Source organism: Phragmites australis, chromosome 3 (genome assembly GCF_958298935.1).
Source record: "Phragmites australis chromosome 3, lpPhrAust1.1, whole genome shotgun sequence".
Classification (NCBI taxonomy): domain Eukaryota; kingdom Viridiplantae; phylum Streptophyta; class Magnoliopsida; order Poales; family Poaceae; genus Phragmites; species Phragmites australis.
Window position 1 is genome coordinate 40250594 of NC_084923.1, and position 19175 is coordinate 40269768.

The 19175-nt window shown below is 40.6% G+C and overlaps 1 protein-coding gene across 1 annotated transcript in view; it reads left to right on the forward strand.

Moving 5' to 3' along the window:
- Window positions 1-5418, forward strand: part of LOC133913058 (inositol hexakisphosphate and diphosphoinositol-pentakisphosphate kinase VIP2-like) — a 29154-nt gene extending 23736 nt beyond the window's left edge. Inside the window, exons 23-30 of the mRNA XM_062356100.1 lie at window positions 44-88; window positions 398-464; window positions 1954-2025; window positions 3044-3288; window positions 3384-3441; window positions 3532-3699; window positions 4762-4836; window positions 4926-5418. Of these exons, the coding sequence (XP_062212084.1) occupies window positions 44-88; window positions 398-464; window positions 1954-2025; window positions 3044-3288; window positions 3384-3441; window positions 3532-3699; window positions 4762-4836; window positions 4926-5192 (997 nt within the window). The 3' untranslated portion in view covers window positions 5193-5418. The remainder of the gene's footprint in view (window positions 1-43; window positions 89-397; window positions 465-1953; window positions 2026-3043; window positions 3289-3383; window positions 3442-3531; window positions 3700-4761; window positions 4837-4925) is intronic.
- The last annotated feature ends 13757 nt before the right edge of the window (window positions 5419-19175 follow it).

A 19175-nucleotide genomic window follows, 5' to 3' on the forward strand; every position in this document is an offset into this window, starting at 1 on the left:
TTTTTTATTCGAATCACTCATTGTGCTTTGTATTGTAATGCAGTCGTTTTGACATTACTCAGATCCCAGATGTATATGACTCCTGCAAGTAAGTGATCTTCAAACAATTGTCTTATTTAGAAATGATGAAAAAATCAAGTCTTTTTTAATTGCAGTGTGCATTCCAATGCTTGGTACTTAGACAAAGCTAACGTACTTTGAGAAGGTGTTTAAATTTACACATTTAACTATGAAAAGTTTAAATTTTAAAACCATAGAAAAAATACGTGTTCAACAAATCTTCTTAATGTCTAATATGATTATTTTGAATTCTCAAGATCATTTACATCACCATCATAATACAACTCTCAGTGGCATAAGCTGTATGCCTAAATTAAACTAATGCATTGAATGGCAGATATGACCTTTTGCATAATGCTCATCTCAATCTTGAGGGTTTGGAAGAGCTCTTCAAAGTTGCCCAAGTAAGCAATCTTATATTTGTGTTTTTTTTTAAGGTGTCTTTTTTTATTATACATGATGAAAGTTTGCCACTGACTTCTGTAGTTATGCAGTAACACATGCTGTAATCTTTCTCTTTTGAGTCAAGTTATGTTTGTTAAGCATGCATTTTAGAAGAGGCATCAGTTAATGCACATGTAATGATATGGAAGTACAATATAAAGCCGTATTGTTTTGGTACAGACCACTGAGTAGATAGAATGATGAAGTTTTGGTGATATCACTTCACACAAACTCATACATGCTACAAAAAGGATTGATATTCCTGATTTTTATCGCCCTAAGTTGGCACTACTGTATCATGTGATTGGATTTGGCCTTTGGATGTATCCTCAAGGGCACCTTGTGTCAAATGTAACAATCCACATAGGAGTGTTTCTTTTTTCTTTTTTAGAGTTACAGGGATTGAAGCCCCCAGTCACAATTGCATTAGCAAAACGGACAAATCCGATTTTACATAACCGTATCTCCAACACATCTATTGTAGCTCAGAAAGCAAAATTTAGAAAAACTACCAGAATCCAGGTAACACCGCCCTACTCCTGCCTCGCCTGACCCTTGCACGGCATCATACACATCTCCGGCTGTGCGCCTGGACCATCTCTCACTCCTAGCCAAATTCCTCCGGGCTTGAAGAGGCCATGGTGAGTTTGGTAATCAGCTGGTCCAAATTGGAGAGGTACCAAGCAGGGCACAGCAGCCTCCAGTTCTTTATCATGGGAATGATTCTTCTCCAGATCAATGACAAACTGCTCCAAACACCATTTTGAAAGAAAGGACAGTTTCTCAGTTTCCACAGTGCCCACATGGCGACTGAACTAAGCATATTTACCGCAACCATCTTTTTATTATTCAGCAAATGTTTAGCTACTAATTCAAAATCTTTACCTATTTGAAAACCAACTAACTCAGAGATCACATGCCATATCCTAACAGCCACTACACAATAAAAAAGCAGATGGTTAATGGCTTCTTTCTCGCTACAGGAAAGACAAGTCACATCCTCAATTTTCTTCCATTTTTCAACATTATCCCTAGTCAGCAATTTATTTCTAGACAAATCACATCCTCAATTTTTATACATAGGAGTATTTCTTAATGCTGTTATATGAAAAAATAGTTTGAGTTAATGGGTTATACAATTCTGACTGAAGTGACGTGGGCGAGAGACTATGGCTGGCCATTGCTTCTGTCTTCTGTATTTTGCAGGAGATTCAAAGCCACTTTCCTTGTATACTATCATGGAAGCGATCTCATGAATAGCTTTGGGTGTTAATGTGTAGTTTATCAGTCAATTATGAAATATTTTATGGTTTGTTAAGTTGGTTTTTTATATCCATGTATGGATGTTGTATTGGTCCTTCTGCTAGTTCGTTGAGGCAGATGAGTTCTCTTGAATGTTTCTTTTTAACATTTTTTTTTCACTGCTTACCTGACACTGTGATATTGTAGATACTTGCTGATGGTGTCATTCCAAATGAGTATGGGATCAACCCAAAGCAAAAACTAAAAATTGGCTCAAAGGTTTGTTCTGGAGCAAGATTTCACTGCTTAGGTTTCATAAGCAATTGTATGCATACAATACCCTCAAGTGATTACTCATTTTTACATCCAGCAGTTGTATTTTCATGGACATTTTTGCATTCTTAATATATATATGGATATATTCATAATCTTTTGATTTATGAAACTAGACGTTAATGATGTAACAAGTTCGCTTCATGGTTCCTTTTCAGCTTAGTAAAAATGGCTTGTTGAAGTTCAATGAAATTGCCACTAAGGAGCATCCTGGTCGGGGAAAGAAGGGAAAATCATGTTTAATTAGGGAAAACCCTAGCATTGAATCGTTTAACAGTCCTTTTCTATGTTCTGATTTTCAATATTTTGGACTTCTGTCCGAAGATCCTTTGCCAAAACAAAAAATGGAGAACAAAACTATTGTTTTAATCCAAGAGCAGGACGACTTTTTAGTTGCAGGTCACATTGTTATAGCTATTTGGCAAAAATTGCAAAAACAAACAAGTCAGAGAATTTTTGACAAACCCTACAAGTAACATTTTAGCACTTACCCCCTGTGAAACTCTCATCATGTCCCATGTACCCCCATCATTACTTTGCAATTCATTCCATTGAAAGTTTTGGGCTGAGTTTTGGCTCTTATGATGATTTGGATGCTTGATTGATGTGTTGTTTGCAAAAAGTTCCACCCTGTGAACTTGGAGGCTTTTTAACACCAAATGGGCAAAGCTTGAGTGGTACCTACTATTCAGAGTGTTTTTTTTTTGTCCAGATGGTACCACTATATATAGAGGTGGATGAGGTAAACCCTAGGACTAGGAGATGACTCTAATACCCTTGACTCTTGTACCCTTAACACAAGCAATTTCATGTTGTTTGATTGTATATTTACCATTACATGGTACAAGCAATATTCTGTTGATCAATCACCTTGTGTAGGCGATTTTGAAATTCTCTCATTATTTCTATTTCTCATAAGTTGTCTCACTTTGTCTTGGTCATATCTTTTCATATTTTTTTCTAGATAGCGCGCCGCTTACTGGGAAAAATCCTAATTGATCTACGTAACACTCGTGAAGAAGCTATCAGTGTTGCCGAACCAAAATTTATTGAAGATGAAGCTATATTCCTACCAACAAAAGAAGCAGAGCACCAGCAAAAGATTCAAGTTAGGAATGAGGATGGAAGAAGATCTAGTTCCACGAGTGAGAAGTCATTGGACCAAGAAGATGAAGATGATAGAGAAACTAAATACCGCCTAGATCCTAAGTATGTGTTTCTTGTTGTGATTTTTATGAAATTCAACTACCTTTTTTTTTTGCTGATTTACATAAAGTTTATGTTGCTAATATACTTTATCGCAGGTATGCCAATGTAAGGACACCTGAGCGTCATGTCCGCACGAGGCTTTACTTCACATCGGTACACCAGAACATTTTTTTTGTGCTGCATGCTTCGTTCTTATCACCTTTTTGGAATTATAACTCATATTGCCTGCATTTTCTGCACCAGGAATCTCATATACACTCCGTAATGAATGTCCTTCGCTACTGCAACTTGGATGAATCTCTACAAGGAGAGGATAGCCTTGTCTGCCAGAGTGCTTTGGACCGTCTACATAGAACTAGGGAGCTTGACTACATGAGTAATATCGTGCTTAGAATGTTTGAAAACACAGAGGTATGGATCTTTTCATTAAGTCTCTTGACGATCTTTCACCTCTCTGTTATAGTTAATCCTACATATTTCCATTTCTTGTCTTCATGAATTAGTATTTCTTAAAGGTTTTGAGCTTCTAGTATTCTATCTTATATTCGACTAAGTATCAGTCCTTTTCTTGAGGAAGCTGTCTTCTACTCTTCTGTACTCAAGTGTCCTGTTTTCACTAGTGGACCTAACACCCTCTACCAACTACATGTGATGGGAGGTGCCGGACTAGCTGTTACTACCTTCGTTCTCTTTTAGATGTCGTATTAGCCTTCGGCACATAGAACAAGGTTGTAAGAAATTCTTTCATCCATGATATGTTTACTCCTCTCGATTTCTCTCACATTCAATCAATGACACCTAAACCACTAATCCACCACACTCATTCAATTGAAATTTCACTTTCCAATAGCCTTTAATATGGACACTTTAGTAAAACACTACCTTGAAAACCTAAATCGACATCTAATTTAGAATAAACTCAAATTTCTAAAACGACATCTATTTGAGAATGGATGTAGTACTATGGAGGCAGTCAGGCTGTTAATAGTCCTAGCTATCTGTTCGATACTTTTTTGGAAAAAAAAAAGAAGCTATCTATTCAGAATGGATTTGTACCTTGTCAATTTTGTTGCAGCGCCTTGTCAGTGATACTATTTTAAGATACCCAGGAGAGTAATCCATATAGCATGTCTTGCAATTAAGCATTTCTTTGGTCTCCCTTATGTGGAAAAGGAATAAAATTACATGTAGCTATACATCCATGGCAACCATCTTGCTATGTTTGGATCTCTGTATTTAATTGGGATCTGCAGCCGAGCATCAGTTCATCCATTTATTGTACAGAAATGGCATAATTTTCTGGTATTGAAGATTTTTCCTCCAGTGATACCATGTACTTGAGTCTGGCAGTTTTTAATGTGCTATTTCCTTGACGATCAGGGGCAGGTCGTTTAGTTCACATGCTTACATTTGAAAACTTGCTAATAACATACGACGCGTTTACAATCTTCTTACCAAATTTCTTATTTGCAGGTTCCATTAGAAGATGAGAAAAGGTTCCGGATTGAAATGACGTTCAGTCGTGGTGCCGATCTCACTCCCCTAGAGGTTATTCACAATGCCGGACATAAACTCAGCTGTGCTTGCTTCCTAGTAGATTCATTTGAGTTTACTGACGGAATGTATGTTTGGTCCAGGACAAAACCAGCGAAAGTTGTTCCTTGCTCCAGGAGCACACCCTGCCGATAATGGGACCCGAGAGACTACAGGAAGTTGGGTCCTACCTGTCGCTGGACAAGTTTGAGAAAATGGTGAGACCATTTGCGATGCCCCCGGAGGACTTTCCCCCTGCTGCTCTTCCACAAGCCTTCCCCGGCTACTTCTCCAAAGGCGCCGGAATGCTTGAAAGGTTGGCTAGCCTCTGGCCTTTCCACAAGGGTGCGAGCGTGACTAACGGAAAATAGCTGTAATCAGTTCATGTTAATATTCTTAGTTGTTAACACTATTAAAACGCCAGCCCAATTTTGATAATGCGAGTCAAGCAAAAAATTTTGCTGTCTGTAATTTTAACTTTTGGTGATGTTGCAAGTTCCAGCAGCAGTTAGGTGTATCTTTCAATATGTTCCAGATTTCTGCTTCACATACCCCTTCAGCGCCACTTGATTTATATATTTAGGATAGTTTCATGTCGATTTTACCACCATGATAGTATTTTGTTAATAATAGGGAGGGTTTCAAATATTCCAAAATACTTTTAAATATGTATTGAATTTCTATGCTTAAATCTTAATCTCTAAACGGCGAAGACTAAAATTATGGTACAAAATCAGTTGCTGGCTTCATGTCGGGACCAGTCTAAAGACAAAACAATACTCTAACTATATATTAAGCCAAAAATTAATCTCAATATATAGGCAGCTAGCGCCCCTATTCACTTAGGCAGCTGATTTAAACAGCTGATTTAAAACGCCTCCTCAGAACATGTCATCCTTAGAGTACACCTCAAAATCTTCTCCGACTCAATAGTATGCTTATAGCAAATATCAATACATCTTGTACTTTGTAAATTATGATAAAATATGATATGAAGGTATTCACAATAATAAAACTTATATAGGTTAATTTATATAAAGGCATAATTTAATAAAACATTTAATAAAAACAAAAGTAAATAACTGAATGTAAACAACCTCAAGAATTATCTTTTTTAACAAAAACCGCCTCATCAAAGTTAACTACATCAAACATTGTTAACACAACCATAGATAAACCACCAACCAAAGTTATCCAAAACTAGTGCATTCTAATCATATGTGGTATTTTGTCACAGCTCATGATCATGAGTACGGTTGATTAATCAGTTTTACATTTTACAAAAATTATATATTTCATATAATATTTACATACTTTCGAGGTGTGCGACCAAAAAAATAACCTCCTAACAAATAACCTCAACAAATAACTGCAAGCCCTTTACAAAGTTTCTCCCAACAAGTGTCTACCCGCTAAGATTCTACTGCCGTATAACACAAATAACCTCAACAATAGAAGCTCCCTCTTGTGTCATACAGTTCCAGAGAAATTCCATCGATTCTCTGTTCCACCACCTAATCTACACTATGTTAAGAGAGATTAATTAGTTAGCCAGGCTCATCTCATACTACGCTTTTTGTTGTACTATAAAGCTTGATCCGATCACATTATGAACCAATCCCTAATTGAATTAAGCAAGACTACTATCACACAACCAATTCAACCTCTTGATCAATTCCCTAATCCATATTACTAAATACATTAACACAAATTTATCTCATGTTGCAGAAAGCCATTATCAAAGTTATTGTACCAAGTGTATGATCCAACTCTCAAGCGTGGCTCGGTTGTCTATGGTGAGCGGCGGAAAAGGACGCGGGAGCGACGGCGAGCCTTTTTGGGGAACATGTTGGCGTCGGGGCGGCTCGTAGTGATGCAGCGACGGCGAGGCACCGCGGTGGGGGCTCTAGGCGGCGGAAGCTCACCGAAGAGGGCGCGGATCGGCGCGGACGTCGACGGATAGAGGCGGAGGAGCATACTTGGGTAATGGAGAACCCATTTGGGGGATCATGTGGTCGCCGGGGAGGCTTGCATTGGTGCGGCGACGGCAAGGAACTCCGGCAGCGGCTCGTGCTCAGCGAGGAGGCATACGGGCGGCGATGGAGTCCTGGAAAGGGAAGGATGCGGGAGGGGGGGGGGGGGCTCGAGGATGCCTATGGGGTGCTCTTGGGGGGATTATATAGGCTAGGGGCGGGATTGAGTTCGGGTAGGATTGGAGGCCGGCAGTGAGATTTGCGGTGGTTTCCTTCTTGCCGAGCTTGAATTCCGGGAGCTGTTAATCTCTCTTCCCTTATCTGCGGCCGAGCCTTCCATCTGTTCGTACGCGGTGAGCTGGCTTCTCCTTCTTCGGCGCGGAATTGGGACGGGATTGACGGTACGGTGTCGGGCACAGAGGAGAAAGGGGGCGGCGGGAGGTTGGGGGCGGAGCTGACGCGTGGGACCGGCGCGGCAGAGAGAGGGAGCGGCGGGCGCAGGCGGCTGGGCGCGGTCGCGTTGGCCGTTGCGGGCGAGCGAGGCCCAGGAGCGGGGGCGGGGGCGGGAGGAAGGGTAAGTGGGTTGGCCGCGCGCGCTGGGCCAGAGGCCGGGGTGGGTCGGGCCGGAAGAGAGAAAGAGAGGGGAGAGGGAGGCCCGACAGTTTTTTTTTCTTTGACTTCTTTTCTCCTTTTGTTTCTCTTTTCTTTTCTATTTTCCAAACATTTTCTTATGCAAAACATTTTAATACCACTCTTTGATTTATTAAAAGGGATTCATAGACTTTTATTTAATTATTTTCTTGAGGAAATTTTATATAGCAAAATCTGGTTGTTACACTTCAAAATAACACAATTCAAGAGCATTTCAACATTCCATTATCTGAACAAACTTATGAAGAATATCACAAATTACAAGAGCTTTTACATGGTATTCAAGCGTAAAATGAAGAAAAAGATAGGTGGTATTATATCTTGGGAACTCACACTTACTCTAAGAAATTTTACAGCCTCCCTTTCCAAAATATTCATCCACCTCAGCCTTTGCTATGGATTTGGAAATCTAAATGTTGCAACAAACTCTAAGTCTTCATCTGATTGCTTCTGATGGGCAAACTTAATACCAGAAATATTCTCTAGAGAAAGAACTTCAAGATTGACAACAACTACATATGTGTTCTTTGCACTCAAATGCTTAAAGAAACTGCTTTTCATCTCTTCTTTGGCTATCAGTTTAGCAGAAGTTGATGGAAATAAATCAATATTTACTGGAGCTACAATCTTCTTTTCTTCAGTATATTGTCCAAGGCCAAACTAAATTTTTTCCCCAACCTTTCTTCATGGATATCTTCATCATAGCACCCTGGCAACTCTGGAAGCAAAGAAATGATCTTACTTCTTTAAACAGACGACCAACTTTCTCTTCGTGGAAGCAAGGATTCTTGGATGAAGCTCGTTTTCAATCTTATAGATTCAAGGATGTCAACAGATTGTTTCTCTTAAATTGGCTTGAGTCCATTCCTTAGTCTATCTTTTGTTTCCTCCTCTTTTCCTTTTTGTTTTGTTTTGTTCTGTTTCCCTTTGTTTGGTCCTCTGCATATTTGTTTATTCTTCATTCTTTATGAAAGAACTAAAAGTAGGGGAATAATCTTGAGCTTAGATTATTCAGAAAGTCCTAGGGGCTATATATAGTATCATGTATAGAGGGAATTTATTTTTACCTTCAAGTCTATTTCTAAGTTAAGTCTATCTCTAAGAGATCTATCTGTACTTTAAATCACTTCATTTCCAAACTGTACAACAACTATAATCAACACAACTAACCGACCAACAATAGCGCTGTTGCCGGCCCTGCTACAGTGGCCACGCTAGATCATCATACGACATATTTCAACACTTTATATATATATATATATATATATATATATATATATATATATATATATATATATATATATATATATAATTTACAGTCGAGCCCTCCCTAATGTATTTCTCTTTCAAAACAAAAAGATACAAGGCGACTTCACCTAAGTTTCTGAAGAGGAGTTGCTTTTATGCATTTTTGACTACTGCCACATAGAAGCATCTCGCGCTTTGATGCTTGTGTTCACCTCCTTCTAGTTTACTTTTATTGGATCTATTGTTTTGTTTCAAGTTTTTCTTTGTTGGATGAGATTATCGTTTTAGTCTTTGGGCTGAAAATTTTCCTCCGTGTGAAATTGTTCTTCTTGTTGTTAGAGGCATAAAATTCACATACAAATGTGTACAAGTGAATCTTGAATTCTGTTTCCTCTAAATCATCAACTTAGAGAGTTTCTTCTTCAGGTGTTCCTCTCTTTGAATCGTTGTGTTTCTTTTATCTAGTTGTGATCTTTTATAGCGATGACTCATGAATTGAGTTTTATTGGAACGTAGAGTTCACATACAAACATGAGAGTCATGATTTTATTTGCGTTCTTAATTGCAATTTGCTTCTCTCCAACTTTTACTTCCACTTGAGTTTTAAGGTTTGTTAGGTGAAAGAAAGAAGAAGGTTATCATATTTAAAAGAATTTGGTAAGACATCTATTCACCCTGCTCTAGTCGTCGTTGTTGGTCCTACAATGTCAATCAAGTATTTGGCCTGCAAGATTTGATGTGTGGGTCTATGCCTCTGTGCTCTCTCCTTATCATCATGATAATAAATACTGGGATTTTTTTATTTACATTTTATTTCAGAAATTTTGATGCAAACCTTACTGAACAAATGAGTACTGAACACCTGATTATGCACTCTGGAGTAACACAGGGTAGTTGAGAAATCCCAGTCGCATAGTATAAGTTTTTACGCTATGACATGGATTGGATGCATAAGGCCGCTATTATAATTATGCAGCTGGAACATCTGGTCATATCTTAATCTGTAATTTGCTTATTCAGAACTCAATTTTAATGCGCATGGTCTTATGTTATTCAAGTCTTTTGGCTGTAGCATTAGAACAACTCATTGCAAGATCTGTGAGTTGTCAGTGACAAGTGGCACGGTATGCGTTGCATCAATGCTGCAAAGTACAATTTGTTTGTCACCTGCTAGATACTGCTTTCCTCTTGATTTGTTTAAAAAGTTAATTCCCTGAGATGAAGTCTTCTTTCATTTTCTTTTTGAACTGCCCTTGGTTCAAAAGCTTGGGTTTCCTTTCGACCACGGATTAACATCCTCTGCCATTTTTGAAAATGCTTGGAATGGAAGTTACAGAGAATTTCCTCACAAATAAAAAGGCTCACTTTATATTTGAAACCTGTCACTTCCTCCAGTCTCACATATCTCAAATTCCACTGGATCACTGACGAGAGTACAAATCCGGAACCGCATCATCTACGTTGTTCCTTAACGATGACAGGAACCGAATCCGGAATTTTTCTAGAAGTTCTAGGCTCATTAATCACTGAAGGACTGCCACAACAAAAGCTATTCTCCGGTACTAAATCATGGATGGGAGTAGGATAGCGTGAGCATCTTTGCTTAGATGATGCAAGTTAGCCGGAATAACTATAGACGCTAGAAGAGAATATATAAGCTGTTAGAAACTATACTTCTTTTTTGGTTTGGAGTACTCTACATTCTTTTTTTTTCTCGAACGCGTAGGAAAACTGTAACAGTATAAACTAGGTCCAAATAGACAAACAAACACCCGCACACACAAACACACACCTACGCTAAACAAAAACCAAAAGCCAAGAAATGAAGAAGAAAACGAGGCAATCCAACTAACAAAGATTAAAGCCAAGAAGCCCTAACGGCACACCAAAGGGAGGCTTCAACCACAACCGACGTCAGCATCGAACTAACTTTTGGGACCATCCCATTAAAAACAATCATTTCGGTGCTTCCAAACCTCCCAGGCAATAAGGATAATAAGAGTGTGAGCCCCTTCCTGTGTTGCTTAGGGACTTTCTTAATAGTACGACTCCATCAACTCGAGAACACAAAAATGCCCGGCTATGGACAGATCAAGGGCAGCCCAACCCTCTGTAGGACATCAAACCAAACCTGACGAACAAACACATAAGAAATCAACAGATGTTGTATTGTCTCATCAACCTGATCGCAAAGTGGACAAGCTTCTGGATGCGGCAATCCTCTCGTAGCCAATCTGTCTACCGTCCAACAACAATTAAGAATAACCAACCAAATGAAAAACCTGCATTTCAGAGGTGCCCAGGACTTCTAAACTCTCTTCCATGGAGCAAACCCAATCGAACCAACAAAGAAAGCGTTGTAACCTGATTTACTCGAATACATTACAGAAGCTGAAAGCCTTCAAAGATGTTGGTCTTGAACCCCTGGCTGCAGAGCAAAACCATCCAAGATATCCCAAAGATGAAGATACTCCACAATAGCCCTCACCGATAGGGCACCCTTGATATTAGATACCCAAGTCCTATAAAAAAGAGCCTGAAAAACTGATTTTTGGTTGGTCACCTTTTGAGAAACCAATGAAATAATATTGGGAGCTAAATCAGCAATTGACTGACCATGCAGCCAATGATCAGTCCAAAACTTAGTATTCATGCCATCGCCCACCAAAGAAATGGTAGCCATGGAAAACAAAGCACAAGCATTTGGATGAACCTTCACCTGAAAACTAGCCCAAGGCCACGACGAATCAGTCTTTTGGAGCCATAATTGCGAGGAACCACCCAAATAATATTCTAGTTAATCACCAAGTCAATCATTCACATACTCACGACTTCAACAATTAACCAGAATATCATCCTAGTAGTCCTGACACATGTTTTATGTCCAAGATCGGAACACACATAAGAAATCACAACTAAGCTTAATAAAGAGCGAGTAATTAAACTATATTACAAGTTCTTAAGCATTAACAAGTTTAACAATTTACAACAAAAGAGATATAGAAGGAAACTAAAACTGATCAACTCCTATCTAAAAGAGAAACTACGCAGCGGAAATAAAAGCTATAGACCACAAAAGGTGGGTGAATGCCGTGCCCGGCCCGTCTCGACTCAGGCCATGCCGTGCCTGAGTCGTGCCTACAGTGTCGTGCCTCGGGCCGGTCCAGTAGGCACGGTCCATTTGAACATCTTTAATCTTGACCTCCTCTACCGCGTAGGATAACATTGACACACCAAAAACGACCGAAACTCGGCTATTGCCTCTAATGGTGGTCGAGGCCATTGTTGAGCTTAGTGAGCTCAAATCCGGTCAATCTAGCCACAGGGAAGGAATGGGAGGGGGTTTAGGGTGCTCGTCATGTTCTAGCAAGCCTGTGGTCCGGTCGTGGAGGTTGGGGAATGGGCAGAGCTCGAAATCAACTTCGGGGAGGTGGTGGATGGCTTGAGGAGGAAGAAGACGTTGCCGAGGAGCTCAGGCTCGACGGGAAAAATCACCTCCGGTGGGGGAGCTCGCCGGAGACCTCCTCCTTGGCCTCCACTCCTTTCTCCTCCTCTCCACAACTCTCTTGGTCGGTTGGGGAAAAATGAGAGAGAGGGTGTGAGAGGGTGTGCACGTGGGGGGGGGGGGGAGAGCAAAAGAAAGCGATCGATCTACTTAACCCGAACCTCTATGTGCTGGTAGTCAGACTGCGACTAGCTGCGGTCGGACCGTGAGAAATCCACATGGCAGCGTACCTGGCGGTCATACCGCAGGTGACCCCGGTTAGACCGCGAGGGGGTTCTTTTGCCGAAAATTTTCTAATTCTCCCCCCATCAACCTCCTTCTATTCTTTTCTATTCTTTTCCTTCTCCAAAGTATTTAGGGATTCTCCAAAGCGCTCTAAACCATCTCTAAGGTATTTAAAACATGCTTGGCTAGTCTTTGATAGGCAAACACGTGTAAGCACATGCGATAACAATTACGCATGCTTAATTATGAAATTAGCATTTTGAGGACGTGACAATAACCACCTCATCCTAAGAGCCCAACCAAGAGACACCAAATCAAGGACACCGAAACCACCAAGATGAAGAGGGCGACACACTCGCTGCCAAGACACCAAACAGTTTCCACCCTTAGCTTGGTCCTGACCCGACCAAAGAAAGCCACGTCATCGTTTGTCTATTGCCTTAGAGAACCCACTTGGGGAGATCCATGGCAATCATTTGATAAATGGGAGTTACCGTGAGAACCATGCACACTAGAATGAGCCTGTCGGCCCAGTTCAACAAAGAAGCCTTCCACCCTAGAAGATTGTTAGAGACTTTATCAACTAGCGGTCAGAGGATAGCTTTGGAAGGCTTACCAATCACTAGAGGGAGGCCAAGATAAGAACACGGAAAATGCTTCACTTGACAAGGCAGGAAGTCCCTTATGACTGACATATCTTCCTCGAGACAATGAATCAGAGACACATAACATTTCAAAATGTTAGTTTTGAGGTCCGAAACATCACCAAAAAGCTAAAAAATATGCTTGATTAAACTCAAATCAGAAGGAACCATTCTAAGAAAAACAACCACATCATTCGCATACAAAGAAACTCTATGATGAAGACCTCGAATGGAGAATGGTTTCATCAAACCTTCTTAACATGCTCGACTGATCAGCGAGTTTAGAACATCCATAACCAAGATAAAAAGCATAGTAGAAAGTGGATCTCCCTGCCGAAGACCCCTTTGATGCTCAATCAACTAACCTGACTCCCCATTTAGCAAGACCTGAGTTAAGGCATAGCGCAAGAGACTACAAATCAAATTACACCAACAACGACCAAATCCTATGGTAATCAAAATCTCCAACAAAAAAGGCCAAGAAACCGAGTCAAATGCTTTAGAAGTATCCAACTTAAGGAGAATGTGAGGTTCCTTTTGAATATGCAACCGCTTCACCGTTTGTTGAACTAGCATGAAGTTATCCTGAGTGCATCTCTTACGGATAAAAGCACTTTGATTATCCTAAATACATTCTCAATTAGAATTCTTGTTTCAATGATGAATGGGAGTAGGATAGCGTGTGTGATCCTTTTTTTCCCTTCTAATTTTAGTTTCCTATTTTCTCTCTCTCTCTCAATTATAGTATTTTCCCTGACAGTTTGACCCGACAAAGGGGTCAAAAGAGAGAAACACACAAATTAAAGACTTAGAATGAGGAACTTGTGATTCTTGGATTATTGAAGAGATAATAGGGTTGCAACAAGTGGTGAAAGTGAATTCTATAAAGTCTAAGTTGGATATTAATTTTGTAGGGTTGATATTATATCCATGGCACAAATTTTTGTCAGGACAAGGCATCAGTTTAGTTGTCTTTTTGTTGAAGTGGTGTTCTATAAATTACAATCTAAAGGCAATTTTTTTTAAAGAACTCTAGTAGAGGAATCCCCTAAGGCAATATTATGCAACCATATGGCTAGAAATGTACTTTGTAGTACATATATCTTGATTGTGTATTATGTACTCTTTTGTGCTTATGATTGTGTTGCTAGAGTAAAAGGAATTTAAAGTTTCATCATTAGGCACTTTTAATATGTCTTCTTTACATACATGCAAATTTTAACCAAGAGTATTTATATACAAATGCTTTGGTTACATACTTTCATGTTCATGTGTTATTCATTATCTAAAAAAATGTTCATGTGTTTTTATATAGTGACAGTTCCGAGGTTCTAAGCTAGTACCACACATCCATGGAGCTCTAAACCACCAACACAGGTCCATGGAACCACAGAAGATCCCATTTTGCAACGTAAAACCACTTTTCTCCAACCGAATTCTTGGTAGAGCTCCCCAATCCAGATTCCCCATAAAAATCTAAGGAGCTCTACCAAACGGAGAGCTCAATGTTCACAGAGACTTTGAGTAGAAGTTTAACGGCTAGTTTCTAAGTTTGTACTCAATGGATGATACGGTGTTAGTACTACTGTTCTCACCGGATCATCCTGTGTTAACAACTTTCCTGAGCCATTGGAAAAACAGCTAGTTGCCGGGTTTGAGGCTATAAATACCCCTCCACTTAGTTATTTGAAGGTATGGCATGCTGCTAGAGTCTAGAGTAAGCTCATATACACTTGAGAAGACATCCAAGCTACCAAAGTGCTTAAAGTGATCATCCAAGGCGATTAAGCATAAGACTAAAGAGTATTTAATGCTTATAGGCCTAGAGTGAGTTGTAGCTAGGTGCTGTAGCTTGAAGAAAGGATTAAGGAGTGATCCTAGCTTGTATCGAGTGGTACGTTAGTGCCTTGGAATCCTGGTGACTTGCTGATATCTTGGGCATTGGTGGCTCAAACTTGTTAACCTTTCGACTTGGTGTGGAGCGGCGGCAAGACACGGGTACGGGAATACGGAGACCCTTGACTTGGTGGCTCAAGCTCCGAAGTGATCACAACGGCAAATGACTAGAAGAGATGCTAATTGTGAGACCTTGCCTTGGTGGCTTGGTAGCTCATTGTGCTTGAGACCTTATCTTGGTGACTTAGTAGCTCAAGAGCCGTGAACAGAAGAGTCGTGCCGACCGAGAGCATATCCTTTGTGGAGCTCCAACGTGGACTAGGGGTGGCATTCATACCATCGATGCCACATGATAAAAATCTCTTATGATGAGTTTGTCTCTCTACCCTATTTACGTTTCTGCATTTATATACTTACAATTTACCTTGCTAGAGTAGGATACAATCCTCTTAAACAGTAGAGTAGACACACTACATAAATCTAGAGCACATTTAGATAGAAATTGAGATAAATTTATCTTGTGAAGTTTTTAGAGCCAATTTAGTTTAGGTTTATAAGTGTCCTAATTCACCACCTTCTTAGGATGTCGTTGTTCCTCACACCCGCACGGTTGCACCCGTTGTGCCCAACCTTCCCCATCCGCTCGACCGACACCACCGCCCGATGCCTCTCCACCGCCCAGCGCATCTTGACCGACTGGCCCTTGTCCCCAGACCCTCCCTTCGGCAGAATCCCCTTTGCCTTCGCTCCTACCTAGCGTGTCCCATCCAGATCCCCATCAGCGCACTAGATCTAATGCCACACCTTTGAGCTGGCACCGTGCCGCCCCTTCGAGTCGACGCCACAACGGATCCAGCACCATGCCCTTGAGCTGACACCATGCCGCCCCTTCAAGTGACCATTGCGCCACACCTCTTCTTCTTTGTGGCCATGCAACCTGTTGTAACTGACAGCCTAACGTCATGGCATGCGTGGTGTCATCGCCATGTTTGTCGTGCTGATGTGTGCGCTGGTGAGGTATATGCATGTTTTTGTTTTGCAGCCACTGCCGATGGGATGCTCCAACTAGCCTTCATGCTGCCATCAAGGGACCCGAGTTGCGCGAGCATGTGTTTCCCTCTCTATTGCATGTGGTGATTGATCTCCACCGTGGGTGCATGGCTTCGGACCGCAGCGGCGTTGAGTATGTGATCTTTCTGCCGTGGGTGTATGGCTTCGGGTTGCGCCAGTGTTGAGTTTGTGGCATCTCCATCGTGGGTGCATGGCTTCTAGTCACGCCGGCGTTCAACTTGTGTTCGTCTCCGGCCATGCGTGTCTCTGCTGCCACGCGTGTACACCAAGTCATATGTATTTCTGGCATATTGTCGTCGAATTGGGCCATCATGCTGATGTGTCACCATTGTCATGCTGGTGTGAAAGGATCGAATAATCTAAGAGGGGGTGAATTGGGTCATAATTAAAACTATTTTAACTAAACTCTAGAATAAGTAAACAACCTTATCCTATATGAATAGTAAAGTAACTACAATGATCAAATTTGATAGAATGCTAAGCAAGAAAACATGCAAGCTACAACAAGAAGAGAATTGCAGAACAATAGCTTGCAAGAAAGACACAAATTTTTGTTCCGATGTATCAAGGAGTTGGTACTCTTCCCTAATCCTCGTTGTAGCATCCACTAAGGATATCGCTCCCCTTTAGTCACCAAGACTCAAGTGCTCCCTAGTGATAGCCACATCTTCATCTCTGGATTGACGTGCTTCAAACCAAGCACAAAGCTTCCTCTTAGGGCTCCCACAAGAACTACAAGAACTCATCAATACACCACCAATCACTAAGACCAATTAGGTGTTGCCAACCACCAAGAGTAACAAGCCAATAGCTTCACTTGACCTCAATCAAACCTGGACTATAGCTAGATATACACTTTCTACTCTTCTTGCAATAATGATGTTCTTAATCTTTAATTAAGAACTTTGCAAATCACTCTAGTGCACTCTTATGCCTCTTGATCATACACTAAGTGTTCTAGCTCTTTTGAATCGCAAGGTTACCCAACTGAGATGAAATGAGGGGGTATTTATAGGCTAGAGGTCTAAAACTAGCCGTTGCCTAACCACCTACATTTTTCGTGAACGCCGGATGATCTTGCATGCACAGGCTCTAAACACCGAACAATCCGGTGTGAACCGTCCACCTAAAACTAGCGTTACAGCTCCAAATGCTACAGCAAAGCCTCCTATGTATGTGTTGGACCATCCGGCATGTATATGTCCTTTTTCTACTTAATAGGAGCCTTCTGGACTTTACTCCAACGATGCCTCCCATATGAGCTGGACCATTCGACATGTATAACTCCGTTTTCCAGTGAAACACAAAGAAATCCTCTGAACTTTTACTTAACGATGCTTCCGATGTGTACGCCGGACCATCCAACGTGTACAACTTGAAATCCCTCTTCTGAAAAATACTCTGACACAGTCGATTTAACCTCGTCTAATCATCCAGCATGCACAAGCATTAAAGCCCACTTCTTAACAAATACTCCAGCATGTATAAGCTCATTAGCGCTGGACCATCCGTCATATAGAGGTTTTTCAGAACTTGTCCAGTTCAAACTTCTTTTAAATTATATCTTCTTTTCAATTCATCCATGTGCTTCTCTGAGTTACCTAGTGTTAGAATTTCACAAGTGTGCATCTAATCAATTCTAAACTCAACGAGGTCAAACTACTGCTCTTAGCTCTCTTTATAGTACAGTCAAATAATTAAAGATAGGCTATGCTATTCTAGTGTACTTCATCTCTTTATGACACTTAGAACTAGAAGGTCCTTAATCTTGACGCTCACATCCTTTGATTGCTAAACCATTTAATTACGGGACCAAGATCACCCAACAATATTATAAACTAATATTTTAATTGTCCTTTAAAATAAACTTGTTAGTCACAACACTTACCACTTGTATAGGGGTCTAGATGCTACATGGTGTGCGCGTGCCGCCGTTGTACGGATGTGCATGCGCTGCCGACGTGCTGGTGTATGTCCCCACTGGTACGTGTTATCGCCCGTGATGATGTGTGTGTCGCCACCACGTTGATCTGTGCATGCACGTGTGTGCCACTGGGTGAGTTGGCTGGCCGGTGTGCGTGTGTGCTACCGTATGTCTTGGGTGGCACGCATGTGTGCCGTATGATGTTCTGACTGGCTGTACGCGTATTATCTCTCTGTGTCGCCATCATGGTCATACCGTTATACGCGTGCCACCGTGAAGGTACTTGATTGATAACCACATGTGTGTGTGTTTCTGGTCTTCAATCTATGGTTGCTCCCTGTCTCTTTGGTTGAGCAATAGTTGTTGAAGTGATACTGCCTATTGTACCCATTAAGATTGTCTGATTGATGCTAGGGACCTCGGGGCATGGTGTTGTTTTTCCAGATTGCCTTTTTGTGGTTCTAGTATTGACATTGTGAGAATGTTGAGTTTTCCTTGTTGCCAATTGGTGATGTGTTCCTTCTCGACGGTGATATGCTATTGCTGGATGACAACCCGGTTACTTATGCCTCTGCTGTTAGTCGACTAATAGTGTCATTGTAATGTTATGTGAGGTGTCCCTCAGAACCCGAAGACATGATCGCAATGATTAGTTAGATATATGTATGTGTGGCGTACGTGATATGATGTAATCATGGAAATATATACTTTATGAATCAAAAGAATAAAGATCAATGTTGTAATATGATGTAATCATTTGGGCTCATTTAGTTGTAATATCTATATTATTAATGTTATGTTTTAACTACTCAAACTATATTTATATAGTAATCTTATGTAATCCAATGTTCTTACAATATATAGTCATAATTTATTAGTGTAACAAAGAAACATGACAAGAAATAGTTACAAATCAAGAGTCAACCAGAGATAAAAATGACAATTCTAGCATAATATTTCTTTCAGAAATCAGAAGTCAGCCACCTTAGTAAATAATTTTATAGACAGAAACAAATTTACTACAGAATCAATTAAAATCGAATGCTCTAGAAAAAGACCTAACTAACACTTTTCATTTCCTCTCTATATTTCTTTTAATCTCCATTTCTTGTCACTTTCTTGCACCTTCTTCTCCTCTTCTCGCACTGTCTCTTGCGCGCCGCGGCCCGCGTGGGAACCCACCTCTCTCCTCCTACTTCCCCACCACCTCTACAGTC